Here is a 14,384-nt window from a genome sequence, read left to right on the forward strand (position 1 = left end):
ACAATTTCCTATTTTATTGATATTTCTTATTTATTTCTTTTATGAACACTGAATTAATGGCATACGTTGGAAGAAAACGCGGGAGGGAGGGGTAAATTAACAGTGAAGCTAGTGAGCCAAGGAGGTCGATATTAGTTGAGCGAGAAATCATTATAGAAAACTTTTGTGATTTTGTCTAGGAAGGAAGGAGTCTATCTTCCATAATCAGCAATAGCGGTTGGGTTTGGCCTGTGAGCAGAGGGGGGTGGCCTATCCTGATATGGTCAGTGAGTTTTATTAGGCCATATTAGAGATGTGGGCTAATGAGGACTCATTCACGTTGGTTATTCGAGAAGTCAGTATTTCTATCTAAGAGACAGTATCATTGAGTTTCTAGGGGTCCCCCGTGAGGTGGGTGCATACCCTGCACAATAATTGACTATAGGGATAGACGATGAAGATGCCATCAAGGATGAAGCTCCAGTAGAAAACGATCCTGCTCATGATGAGATTTTTCTATTGATGCATGATGATTCAGCTCCTTCATATGATGGTACCAAGGTCATCATACAGGTTGATTGTTGAGCCTTTTTTCATATGGTGAATATGATTGTCTCACACAACATCAATTCGAGGAAACACAAGACAAATTTTGGCATCGAATGGGTTCAATTTATGTTACGAATAGCATGAGGAGAGCCAATTGATCTGACAATATACTTCCTCATCTGCATTCAATCTGAGTCATGGTATTTGATTAAAGTAGTCTATCATATGCATTGATGATCTCTATTCTCCTAGTTAATTATGGGGTTGATGTACTATTAATAGAATGGAGGCAACCACAAATCAAACTCCTTAACAAGATCACTTTCAGTAAGAATGAGGGTCAGTTGCAAAAGGCTAGTATTAATGTTGCAGACGCATGCAGTACTGGCACAGAGCGTGATCCAGCTCCTACGGATGCTGGTGCTTATACAAAGGTTGTAGGGAATACTACCAAGGAGATGTGATCCCTGCTTGAGAAGTATCGCACACTTTTGATCCGAACATGGAGAGGATCATTGAGAGGATCACTGCGCCCATCACGGTCCAACTACGAGAGATTGAGGGATACATTACTATGATGCAGGAGGACCTGGATAATCTTACACAGTAATATTATTTTGTATCGAACATTGTCACTTTAAATTCTATATCATTTTTATATTTTAAATATAGCTAGCTTGCTTGTTATAAAAAATCAACTTTCTTATTTTGCTTACCATTTGGCAATATAAAAAATGAGTTTCCCTAGAAAGAAAACTTTTTTTAATTGCAAATTTTATCTACCATAAAAGAATCGTTAACTAATTTTTGAATTAATTATATAAGTTTTCTAGGAAGGCATTTATGATGCATTTTAATTTACCATAAATAATAAATCCGTATAATTAGATTTTTTATTTTTAAAAATGATGATTAATATAATCAAATAATTATTATTTTTAAATATTTGAATGCATTTCAATAAATTTCTATAACTAAATTTATTTCTATTTTCTACGTCACCTTTCGAACCAATCTTATGGGCATTTGAATGGTTTATAAATCCGTTCGAATGTAAAGTTGCTGTTCGAACAAGATAGCAAGCATCCCTCACTAAATTTATTTATAACTTCCCACCAATACAATCGTATGAATGATTGACTCTACATTCGAATAGAAAATTCTACATTATCGAACAATCTCAAACTTTATTCAAATAAAAATCATATGTTCAAAAGATTTCTAACCCTCCCCTACCACAATTGTGTATAATTTCCCTTATTCAAATAATTATGTCAACATTTGAATATGAAATACCATACTGTTCAAACGAGATTGGGACCCTTTGAATGGTTTTCTTTTTTGAGACGCTATATTTCGTCTTAGAAACTGTAGTTCGTCTGTTTGAATGAGTAAAAAACCGCTTTTATATTTTGAGAAGAAATTTAATTTTTGTCTCAAATAATTACTTTTAAGGATGATTCATCCTTAAAAGATTTCATATCTACAAATCAAATTTCTTGCTATGAATAAAACAAAAGTTTCAATGAAATACAGATAGCAACCATATTTGCATTAATTTTCCCTTTACGTACGAGAAAATTATATAATTTTCACAAAATTCCGGTCTCTTTTACCATATCATGTACAGGGTCATTGAGGACAAAATCCCACTTACTCACTGTTACTATGCGCATACATGAATAATTCTCATCTTAGGTTTAGATAGCCAACCGTTTCTCTAAGCTGGATTCGTACCAATGGTACTTGAAAGGACTGCCATCTGATCATAACCAACAAGAAAGAATTTGCCACTTGAATAAAATCTAATGGCGCATGTGCATGCACAGTTTCCAGTACAAATCTTGATAAACTAAAAGGAATATGATTTACACAATATTTTTAACAATATATTTTACAATCATGTGCTAAATTAGGAGTATTTTTGTAAAATGCCTTATAAAAATAACATTATTTTATAAAAATATTTTTATCTTACAATATTGTTATAAAATGTATTGTAAAAATATGCTGTGTATCATTACTTAAACTAAAATTGCATGCTCGTGCACTCTGTCCTGAATATATATTGTATTAATTGCCTCAGATTTCTGGTTACTGTTCATCATGTACTGCTGTGGCCTGTGGGTCAAGAATCATAGAAAATGTCTCTGATCAGATCTTGGAATGCAGACCAAGTTAGAGGAGGAAAATCTAAGAAGAAGAAGAAACACAAAAAGTCTCTGAAATCTCTTGTCCTGGCTCTGAAATAACCACGAGGCTAGGCAAACTTTAGGGATTCAAAGAGATCCGTGATATTGTTATTATATATTTGGTTGGATGGCTTTTTGTTTGGCATGCAGGAATTCATGAGGCTGATGTTATGCAGACAAAGTAGTGGAGGACAGATACACTGCTGCATTTGGGCGTCTTTCTGATCAATCTAAGAAAAAGAATCAATTGGGATCACACACATCAGCAAAAAAAGAGTCTTCCAGCCAACAGATCAAAAGTTCACATGCCTCGATCAAGAACAGTATGAATGTCCAATCCAACAATTAATGATAGATTAACATCAGCGGCAAATTACACCAATCAGATTCAGGAACCACCTCATGTACAGTAGTACTGCATGGCCCAGGGAAGCTTCAGAATCTCAGATATTGATCATGAAATGCAATATATATATATATATATTGTTCTTTCCCATGCATGCATGTGTCTCTTTAAGTTACTGTAATCATGTTTCGTAGCTCCACATTTTAGAATGATCCGTGGCCACTTGTTTACAAGTTAATTTACTATTTCTAGGGGGCAGTTGAAAAACTTGAAACTTTTCCCACTTGAATGCAATTATAGGTTATTGGTGATGTGGAAGTTTGTATGGTCAATATTTCTCCTCAGCAGGAGTAAATACTAAATAGGGTTAGAATCCATGATCTAGTCCTATGAAAATATTTTGAAAAAATGTCCCATAATATTGTTAAATACTTGTGCATTATTTAAGGTACGTACTTCTTAAGTGCCTCTTCATTTCAAAATTAATTTCAAAATTTCTTAGAAAAAAAAAATAATAACACTATTTCTTTATAGGAATAATAACAGTACTATTTTAATGTTGCTATGTTCTCAAAAATTAAATTCATGTACTGCTACTGTAATAGATAAGGACATTGAATATGACAACATTATTCCAAGTTTCCAACCGATCTAATTAATTAATTAGGAAAACCAACTTGGTTTTAGGTCATGTGATGGATGTAACCATGGAATATCGATCCAAAAAGCATGAAGCTTTTCATGCCTTTGTTGGTTACTGAAACATTTTCACAGATTAATAATGCAGCAGCACAAGAAACCCTAATATTATATATATATATATATATATATATATATATGTATGTATTGGATGCATGAGGTTCACGAGAGGACACAAAGTTCACGAGCACATAAGCACAAAAAGACGGCTAAGAAGGTCGTAGTCGAAGACTCGAAAGCCCTTCTTCTTGTTCTTGCCAATTATTTGCATTGGTAATTAATTAATAGGTAAAATTATTTTTTAAAATTTATTTTAATCATAAAAATGAAACACAATAATTAAGAAATATAATATATAAATATATATATGGGAGCTGTCCCATGATATTTAAATTCCAATATATATTAAAAGACATATATTCATGTAATCATACTTCATTTTTTAGGTATATGTATTCGACCTTATTTGAAGCAGATAATATTTAATTCCATTTCTATCATACTTAATATATATATATATATATATATATATATTATAATGCTTACGTCTCCCGAAACAGACTAAAAAACAAAGAACCTCGTACGTATGCAACAGATAGACAGCTTATTCACGACGTACAACAAATTATCAATTAGCATCATATGCATATAAATATTTCCTTAATCTGAACTGTTTTTCCAGAAAGAAATTATACGGTAGATCAAGTTGATCATCTGTATTGCTGAGCAATTAAGCAGCATCCTCTTCCATTGGTAAGAGTACTAATCCTAGATATATAATAATCAATTGTGTAACTATTATTAAAATATTATTATTATTTTTTATATATGTTTGATATTTATTAACTTTTTTTAAAAAAGAGTATGCAGCACTTAAGTACTCTATTACTGCAAATATAATTTTTCACATATATATATAAACATGAGTTTTGCTATTCATTATTCTTACATAACACACGGCACAGTTATTTTAATTTTTTTTAATTTTATTTTTTTTAAACTAATTAATTTCTTCTACTTATTATCCATATACCATATATTTGATAAGAGAAAAAAATAATTTATAATATATGATGTAAGGATAATAAATACAATTTTCATATAAATACAGAGGTCATTTTAACACTAATACGCAATGGAAAATGACATAAATTTAACTTTTTTAACAATTCCATTTTAAACGATACATTTTTATAAAAAGATAATCCTAGAGTCTTAGAGTGTGTAATTCACTTGTGTTACTTTTAAAAAATATATGATTTATTATTAAAAAAATAATATTTTTTATATGACTATATGAGTACTAAATTTATTCTTTTTTTTTTTTTTAAAGATAGTACACAAGACTTATATGTCTTAAGATTGTAAATTTCATTTTTCTTTATAAAAATAACCTCGTTACTAAGATGTGCAAAGTTCAGATTCTCTTTAAAAAAAAAAAGAAAAAGAAAAATTTGATTCAACCTTATAAAAAATTTATTTTTTTAATAATACACGCTATTTAGTATACAAAAATTACACAATATTTCAAAACTACATATAAAATTATCTTTTATAAAAATATTCACAATTTAAAATAAAGTTACATAAAATCCTTAATCATTAAGTAAAAATAATTAAAAAAAAAAATTTTGTGACCAGCGGTCACTTTAAGGGGATGGGAAGAGGGCACACAAGAATTTTCCTAAAAAGAATATATGGGATCATTACTCATGATGTACATTGCACAGTTACCAATAGTACTATTTCTAGTCCAAACAATAATGATAACAAATTTTTTAACCTTTTCGGGTTCCATTTGAAATTCCCACAGACAAAAACTTAGGATCAGAAAAGGAAGAGAGAGATTAAAAATTTTTTTTTGATGGCAAAACTTGAGGACAAGGGTACGGGTGGAGTGGAGGGATTAAAGAGTGAAAAAGATCAATCTTGGTTGGTGATGAAAATAAAGTGTATCTCCTCACAGGTCGATCATCCAGCCTCATCAATTGCATGATAGGAAAAAGTTACTACCTCGTTAATTTGAGTTTATTTTTATTTTTACCTTGATTATTTATATATTTAAATATTTTTTATTTAATAATTAAAAAAATAATTTTTTTGCATATTGGTATGTTTTTTTATTTTTTTTAAATATTTAAATATGTATAAAAAAAAGAAAAAAAAAAGTAAAACTTGTACTATATATATTTTAAAAAAAACTTATTTTTTATTTATATTTTTATTAATTAAATTATTCTATTTATTATCTACAAATCATATATTTATTATAAAAATTTTTTTTTTAAAAAAAGTATAGTATAGAGATGTTAATCAGACTTATTCTACTTTGTTAACGTCGATGTTGTTGGCATGTTGTTGTTGAAAAGCTTAGAGGTCATCATGTGCTAGCATTCCATATTTTTCTTGGACTTAGCGTGGGTGCATAGGTGTCGGTCAATTTTTCATCTCGTTTTTCAAGGAAGAATAAAATAATTAAAAATACCTCAACACGCCAAGAGCATGTGGCTCAGATGGCATGAGACTCAACCTCCATAAGAGAGGTCTTGGATTCGATCCCCTCCCCAATCCCCAATATCAAAAAAAAAAAAAAAAAAGAAAAAAAAAACACCCAACACATTAGTAGACTACCTAAACTACTGTGAGTATGTGATATTAGGTAATTTCAGTTGTTAAGCTTTGATATTCATCATTTTTTACGTATTATATACCATTTTTATTTTATTTTATTCTTTTTAATTATATTTATTGAATTTTTTTACTTATCATTAATATAAAAAACTATGTGAAGATTTTTTTTCCTTCTATAATAATGTTTTGAGTTTCAAAATGATCCAACAATTGTGGGTTGGTTTAGACACTTTGCTAACGGTAAAAAAATATATATATATATAATTAATACTTGAGATTTTGGTTTTTAATTTTTATATAATTAATACCTTAAGTTTATTAAACTCTACGAGAGATCTGCGTTAATCTTTTATTGAAAATTTAACGGCAGGCATGTATTAGTCTTTGATTAGCTAACATGTGATTTCAATAACCATGTCAGCTAATAAGAGACTGACATGTGACACACCGATGTAAGTCATGTCAATCATACTGTTAATTTTACCGTTAGAAAATTAAGAAAGGTTTTGAATTGAGTGAAAATTTATATATTAATTTTACAATTAACCTTATAAAGAAATATATATATATATTATCCATCAATATTTATTTATTAATTTTTCATTATTTTATAATGTGATATTAATTAATTGGTAAACATGATACGTAGTCTTTTAATTATTGTATGAGTATTTAATAAAAGAACGATGAGTAACATTGCTAAACTGACATGGATATTCAGTGCTTAAATGTATTATTTTTGTGAGGACACTTAAGAGAGAGTACGTTCCAATCTCTCACCCCAATGACTCAAGAAGCTTCAAAGCTCCTCATGTGGCCTTTTGAATGCTGCATCGCAATGATCTTTTCTGTAATTCTCTGTTTGTCTTGTCTTTATTTTTTTGCTTCTTAAGGTCATACTGTACTCTTCACAGGAATTAATTAAACATGTGATGTGCAAGAAAGCAAGCTATATATATATATATGTTCCTAAAACGTCTTTTGTTTATGAATTAAATTCCTATTATTTGAAATGTAGGACACTTAGCTTGTACGTGCTCTTTATATATATAGATCATATACCAAAACCATGGGCGGATTGAGGTGCCTAGCTGTACATTGTTCCCTACAAGTACCTGATCTGAAAAGAATCTGAAAAGAAAAGAAAGTTTGAAAACCCTCGTCACCATTTGTTCTCTTGAAGACAGTTAGCTTCTGTTACTTTTTGGCCTCTCTTTCTCTCTTTCTCTATCTCTTCTGCCAACAAGAATTTTATATATATTTTTCAATTGGGTGGAAGAAAGGGGAAGTAGAAGAGGAGGAAAATACGATACCAGTAGATAGCCTCAAGTTTGTTGATAGGCATAGATATAGATAGATAGGTATATGGGGATGGGATGTAAAAGACAAAGCCAAAACAAGAGCAAGCCCGTGAAGTGGCTGCATGTGATCTTGTAGAGCTGTTATAATCAGTGCCGGCTCTTGACACCTTATTAAGAGCCCCCACTCACGTGCCTCCTTTTTGGATTTTACATCACATTCTCCATTATCAGTGGTAGCTGTACATGTAAAATATATGTTGTGCAGCCTTGAAACTATGGAGGAAAGCCATATAAATTTGGAAGGAAGGAAGATAGATCAGGAAGAGGAAGTTATAATGAAAGAAAAGATAAAAGATACAAATAAATTTGCATGTTAGTATTCAGGACACTGCACTCTTCACACTAGTAACATGATACGAAGAGTACTGTATTCTTCACCGATGTGATTGAATTTTTGTATATATGTATGTGCGTATATGAATTTATAAAGATTAATATAGAGTGACCAATTAAGAACAGTGGATACCAAAATAGACACAATTTGGCATGAAGCAGAGTTGCCTTGAATGGGAAAGTTTGGCATATTTTGATCATTTATTACAAAAAAATCGACACCTGGCCAAATGGGACACACTGGTGAGCTATAAACAGATCAATTTCATCCAAAATTCACAGAAATGCAAACAGTTCATGTGATTAATAAACGAGGAGCCAAAAAAAAAAAAAAGAAAGAAAGAAAGAAAGAAAACACCAAGGAAGAATGAAACGTAAAAATGCCACCAACTACCAATATATATTTTGGCTTATGCCTGCACAGTCTTTTCACCATAACCTTGAAGACTTCGCTGCTTCCTATTTATACCCCAAACCACCACTCATTTTGGCTATCTTCAGTAGCCCTCTCTCTCTCTCTCTCTCTCTCTCTCTCTCTCTCTGGTCTACGTTTATGCCAAACATGATGACTGGTTTGAGCTTCAGAAGCCTCGCATTAATGCTTCTCATTGCTTTCATACTTTGGTCATCAAATTTTGAGACATGCAATGCAAGAAGAGGTAGGCATTGGAGGCACAGCAGAACTAGTAGCGCTGCCTCTCTGTCTAAGAAGAAAGGAAAGAATCCCAGCAATGGAAACCACCACTATAGTCCTGGAGGATCAAAGCCGAAACCTCCATCTCAAAAAGCTCCGGCCAGCTCACCTCCACCTCCCATACCAGAAGAAAACATCCCATCAAGCCCCCCGCCGCCGCCGCCGCAAAAAGTTTACAATGGTGGCGGCCATACTGCTGCCACCAGCTTTAACGTGCTTGATTTTGGTGCCAAGGGTGATGGAAGCACCGATGACACACAGGTGATTCTCCAATTCTAACATAATGGGAAATTAATAAGAAAAATGGGGAGAAAGAGTCTTTTGGTGCTTGGCATTAAGTAGTTTCATGAAGGGATTTACATTAATCTTTTAATATGATTACAAAGTTTTCATTTTTTCTGCAAAAAATGAGGGGACACAAGAACTACTTATATGGAGTTTTTAATAAGAGAGGAATATGATCCACTACAAAAAATTGAACTTTTAAGGACGAGTTTTTTTTTAAAAATGAAATCCAAATGTAATACTAAAAACAGTCTGAATTTCATTACAAAATATTTCATGAATTCGCAATGATTTTAAAAGTCATTATCAATACAATAGAATAATACGAACGTATATATAGTATATAACATTTTTTCCGAATTAAAGCATAGAAGTAGAAAAATGTGTGCTAAACCATATATAGAAGAGGGTGACAAAAATTTGGTGTGTTATAACTATTAATTGTTGGTGGAAGAAGGCTAATCATGTCGTGCTGTTTAGATAAGGGATAAAAGTTAATAATTAAATAAAATATTATTATTATTATTTTAAAATTTAAAAAATTAAATTATTTATTATATTTTATATAAAAAAAATTTAAAAATTATAATAATAAAATAAAATAAAATATTTCGTATCCAACCCGGCATAAGCCAAAGAAAGAATTCGAGATACAAAAGAAGTAACTTGGGCCCCACCTAACCAGACAGGTGGGACCCAAGCAAGAAAAAGAAAGGTGTCCGGGTCCCCCATCTATATTCTAAGACAGTTTGAGTTGAGATTCCAACAATTACTGCAACTGCAGATCAGAAACGAACACCAACTGTTTGTTTATGTGGTCGTACTATGTGATGTGATTCACAAGTATCTCAGTAAAAAAGAAAGAAAAAGTAAACAAAAAGATATTGGCTTTCTAATAAAAGTAATGGTGAAATTGTTACTATGCATCGCAGGCATTCCAAGCATCATGGGCAGCTGCTTGTAAAGTAGAGGCATCAATGATTATGGTTCCATCAGAATACGAATTCCTTGTAGGACCCATTTCCTTCTCTGGTCCTTACTGTCAAGCAAACATTGTATTTCAGGTATGTATCCTCCTAATAATTTTCTTTTGACAAACTACATGTTTAGTAATAAAACTGCTAAGCATATCTGATAAAAATAAATTTATAAATTCATATAAATTTATATAATAGGTTAGATAATAATTAATTTGTATAAGTTTTAAATAGATAAATTTCGTATAAAACTTCATAAAAAAATGTAAAAAAAATATTTTTTATTAGTGAGATTCACTTTTCTACAAATGGTATATACGTGACTTATCTATTTAGAATATGTACCTAATATTACTCTTTTATAAAATTTCTTTGTAATGAAAGTATCTCTTAAATTTTAATATATGAAAGTCAGTGACAAAATAAACACTATCGGTCTATATATTGATGACATGGCAAGATTTAATTTATATAAGAATTTTAAAATTTGATATGCCAGACACATCAGGCGCGTCTCTACATCGACTTAAATACATTTTTTTGTTTCCAATTGCTTAGGTATATCTTAGGTCTCAATTGGGAACACTGATAATCTCACTTTATTTCATCTCAAAATTTTTCTTAATTTCATTTCAAAACTTCACTCAAATACAAACAATTTTCAATTTCAAGTTTCTATTTTTTCATTTAATCATTATTTGATCATTATAACTTTTCAAATTTCTAAACAAAACACAAAAAATAATACAACTTTTTCAAATTTTAAAACAAAAATAAATTTAAAATATTATATTCTAATATTATTTTAACTTTATAATATATTTACTCAACTTTTTCTTTCTCATTTTCTAAAATTCAATAAAACATCTTAACTCAACTTATTTCATTACTATTCACAAATCATTTCACAACTATACACAAATTTCTTATCTGGTATTATTATAGAAAAATTATACTCATCATCTCCACACACTATACATAACTTTTTAATTATTATTTTTATCAAATATGTAGTGTATGGACGATGAGCAAACAAATTCACTTAGTCTATTGATAACTTCTCTAATATTGCGAGGAGAACCCTGAGAGAGACACGGGGTCTTTTTACAGTGAAATGAACAGTGTTTTTTTGGCATTTATAAATTAGAATGGGTCTAGTATTACCAACAAACAAATGCATGACCATTGATGATTTTGACATTTTCTCAGCTGGATGGTACGATCATTGCTCCCACAAACTCCGAAGCTTGGGGCAGAGGTCTGCTACAATGGCTCGAGTTCACAAAGCTAAGAGGAATTACCATCCAGGGTAAGGGCACCATTGATGGAAGAGGCTCAGTCTGGTGGCAAGACAGCCAATTTGATGACCCGGTTGACGATGAACAAAAACTCATTATCCCATTAAATAGCACTGTTGAAAAGAATCCACCAATGCCGGTAGCAATTCACTTCATTTCTCTTTCACTGAATTACTTCATGCATTATCTACCTGTAACTGATCATGATCATGCTTCTCCAACAACTGTGTGGCAGATAAGAGGCGAGCTTGGGAGGACAATGCCTAGCATCAAGCCAACTGTAAGGACCACTTCAAGACTTGACATTGGCAACATATACAGCTTGTGCACATGTCAATCCTTTAACTTAATTGTTGCATTTTCTTGCACAGGCACTGAGGTTTTATGGGAGCTTTAACGTAACCGTCACAGGCATAACAATTCAAAGTAGTCCCCAGTGCCACCTCAAGTTTGACAACTGCATGGGAGTGTTGGTCCATGATATTAGTGTATCATCTCCTGGTGACAGTCCCAACACAGATGGAATCCATCTGCAGAACTCAAAAGATGTTCTAATTCACAGCACCAACCTTGCTTGCGGTAATTAATCACTCCTAATTGAATAATTTTTTTTTTTTTTTTTTTTTGTCTTTTGATAGATGAATTACACAGTTGTGGGCCAACCATCGAGCAAGAATCAAGAATACAGCCTACGGAGCCAAAAGATGGGTTTACAAATATTGAAAGAACATAGAAATCAGTGACAGAAAATATTACACAAGAAGATAGATACCTGAAACAAGATTGTGCAAAACACAATACTATCCTGCCAAAGCCTTATCCATTAGAGCCAACAATCTCTGACCATTCACAATCTGACACATGGCTCCAGAAACTCTCCCATTTCAACCACCAATTATATGACGTTTTCTCTCCTAAATTAGTAGTGGACCATCCAATAGGGGATTAGATCTTGAACACGGATAACATGAAGACTTCTTTGTTGTTTTCTGCAGTTCTTTTGTCTTCATTAGCAACTATAACTTCTGCTCCCCTTTCCTTCACTTTGTTTATCTGTACTTAAATTGAGACCCGCCTAGTAACATAGCATGAACATTAAAAACGCGAACATTTGAGGAGGAAATGACAACCTTAAATAAAATTTAAAAACTCAAATCTTATACATAAACGATGGGTAAAGTGAGCAGGACCACTAAAGTTAAAATAAATCCGATGTTAAAAGCAAACTTTTATTTTTTATTTTTGTTAAAAAAAGAGTTGCCGAATTCTTATGATACGTGCAGGGGATGACTGTATTTCTATACAAACTGGATGTTCAAATGTATATATACACAATGTGAACTGTGGACCAGGACATGGAATCAGCATTGGAAGTCTAGGAAAGGATAGCAGCAAAGCCTGTGTCTCTAACATCACCGTTCGAGATGTCATTATGCACAACACAATGAATGGTGTCAGAATCAAGACATGGCAGGTATTGTTACCATTTCTGACTCTATATGACTAAAAAGTTCAAGAAGTTAAAATTAACAAAATCAAATTCTAGTTAAGAAGTCGGATCAGTTTTTTTTTTTTTTTCGTTTGTAAGGAACTCAAAATGCTTGAACCTCACTCCCTATGCCATATGCATAGGGAAGGAAAATATTCTTTTACCCAAAGACGGATAAAATTTTATAGAGGGATTCCTTTTTTTTTTCCTCTTCTTAAATAGATATCAACATGTAAATTCTGAATTAAAGAGTTTTAGCAATTTGTATAAACTAAAAGAATTTTTTAAAACCTATTATCATAACTTTGACCCAATTCAATATTAGCTTCCAGGATATCAGAAACTAAAGAACATGAGAACCTTGAGAAGACATTTTATTAATTCACTAAACTTTTTAAAGAAATTCCTCTCAGAATTTGGGAATTTTTAAGAATACAATCTGAAAAATTACCATACAATGCATGCCGTTACCAATGTCGGATACAAGTTACTCCTCTAATATTATTATTGAACTAGATCTGAGTTCCTTCAACGTCCAAGTTGTTACAAAAATCACATATAAACCAGCTATATCTCTTACACATGATCTGAAATGCTAAATCTGCAGGGAGGATCAGGCTCTGTCCAGGGGGTACTCTTCTCAAACATTCAAGTTTCAGAAGTTCAACTCCCAATTGTGATTGACCAGTACTATTGTGACAAAAGCACATGCAAAAACCAAACATCATCTGTCGCTTTATCAGGAATCAACTATGAGAGGATAAGAGGGACTTACACAGTCAAGCCCGTACACTTTGCCTGTAGTGACAGCCTACCATGTACAGATGTAACACTGACTGCCATACAGCTAAAACCGTTGCAAGAGGGCTACCACATGTATGATCCCTTCTGCTGGCAGACTTTTGGAGAGTTGATGACTCCTACAATACCTCCAATAGATTGTTTACAGATTGGAAAGCCATCCAGCAACCGGGTTCAATCCGATCACGATTCTTGCTGAACTCAACATTGTTATTTAATGGTACAGATAGTTGTGCGGTCGGCATGACTGCCAGACCCCTTTCACACCATTAGTTAGTTAGGTACAGCGTCTATGTTATGACAATCCTAGTTTATACAAATTCTTCTCTAGCAGCATTATATCAATTATAATTGTGAGAGTATACAGGCATTGCTTTTGTTTGGAGTCCCATATGGTGAATAAGGCTAGCTTGTTTGTTATAATAGATTGTCAAAGTCTGAGAAAGCAAACAAATTTCAACATCCCATTTTGAAATAGAATAATATCCTCTATAAAAATGCAGAATCATGTAAATCACTATAAAAAAAGAGCATACAAGGGCATGGGCACATTTCTGTAAAAATTATGTGTGAATAAGAACCACATGATTCTGAATCGATAAAGAGCACAAAAAGTAAGGAAAATTTGGTCTACCCATTGAATAACAACAACTAAAAACATCAAATATGGGGAAACTCCGGAGTTATAGCCCTAAAGGAAACGAATTCTCGAAGTATAGCACCAGCAAATTATTAGGGACTCTGGAATCA

At 32.0% G+C, this 14,384-nt stretch overlaps 1 protein-coding gene and 1 long non-coding RNA gene across 4 annotated transcripts; one reads left to right on the forward strand and one right to left on the reverse strand.

The window, feature by feature from the left end:
• Positions 1-8,573: 8,573 nt before the first annotated feature.
• On the forward strand, positions 8,574-14,011 carry LOC122313419 (polygalacturonase At1g48100-like). 3 transcript variants are annotated; one of them, XM_043128399.1, is made up of 7 exons: positions 8,578-9,045; positions 10,002-10,133; positions 11,256-11,483; positions 11,580-11,624; positions 11,716-11,923; positions 12,628-12,818; positions 13,441-14,011. In XM_043128399.1, exons 1-7 carry the CDS (start codon positions 8,644-8,646, stop codon positions 13,831-13,833), a joined length of 1,599 nt encoding a protein of 532 aa, XP_042984333.1. In that variant the 5' UTR covers positions 8,578-8,643; the 3' UTR covers positions 13,834-14,011. The 3 variants fall into 3 exon arrangements, with proteins under 3 accessions (XP_042984332.1, XP_042984331.1, XP_042984333.1); XM_043128398.1 differs by having other exon boundaries at positions 8,574-9,045; positions 11,256-11,624; positions 12,697-12,818; XM_043128397.1 differs by having other exon boundaries at positions 8,576-9,045; positions 11,256-11,624.
• LOC122313420 lies at positions 11,972-13,748 on the reverse strand. The gene is made up of 3 exons (XR_006243388.1): positions 13,609-13,748; positions 12,117-12,419; positions 11,972-12,033 (listed from the first exon to the last, which is right to left on the reverse strand). It is a non-coding gene; the product is annotated as an uncharacterized LOC122313420 (long non-coding RNA).
• Positions 14,012-14,384: the final 373 nt, after the last annotated feature.

Source organism: Carya illinoinensis, chromosome 6, assembly GCF_018687715.1.
Source record: "Carya illinoinensis cultivar Pawnee chromosome 6, C.illinoinensisPawnee_v1, whole genome shotgun sequence".
Lineage (NCBI taxonomy): Eukaryota > Viridiplantae > Streptophyta > Magnoliopsida > Fagales > Juglandaceae > Carya > Carya illinoinensis.

What these genes read in the sequence shown, in the direction of transcription:
- LOC122313419 (XM_043128397.1), top strand. Translation starts at nt 8,644, where the DNA reads ATGCCAAACATGATGACTGGTTTGAGCTTCAGAAGCCTCGCATTAATG. An exon ending in AAGCAAACATTGTATTTCAG is followed by an intron (nt 10,134 to 11,255) that starts GTATGTATCCTC and finishes ACATTTTCTCAG; the next exon opens with CTGGATGGTACGATCATTGC. An exon ending in TGCCTAGCATCAAGCCAACT is followed by an intron (nt 11,625 to 11,715) that starts GTAAGGACCACT and finishes TTTCTTGCACAG; the next exon opens with GCACTGAGGTTTTATGGGAG.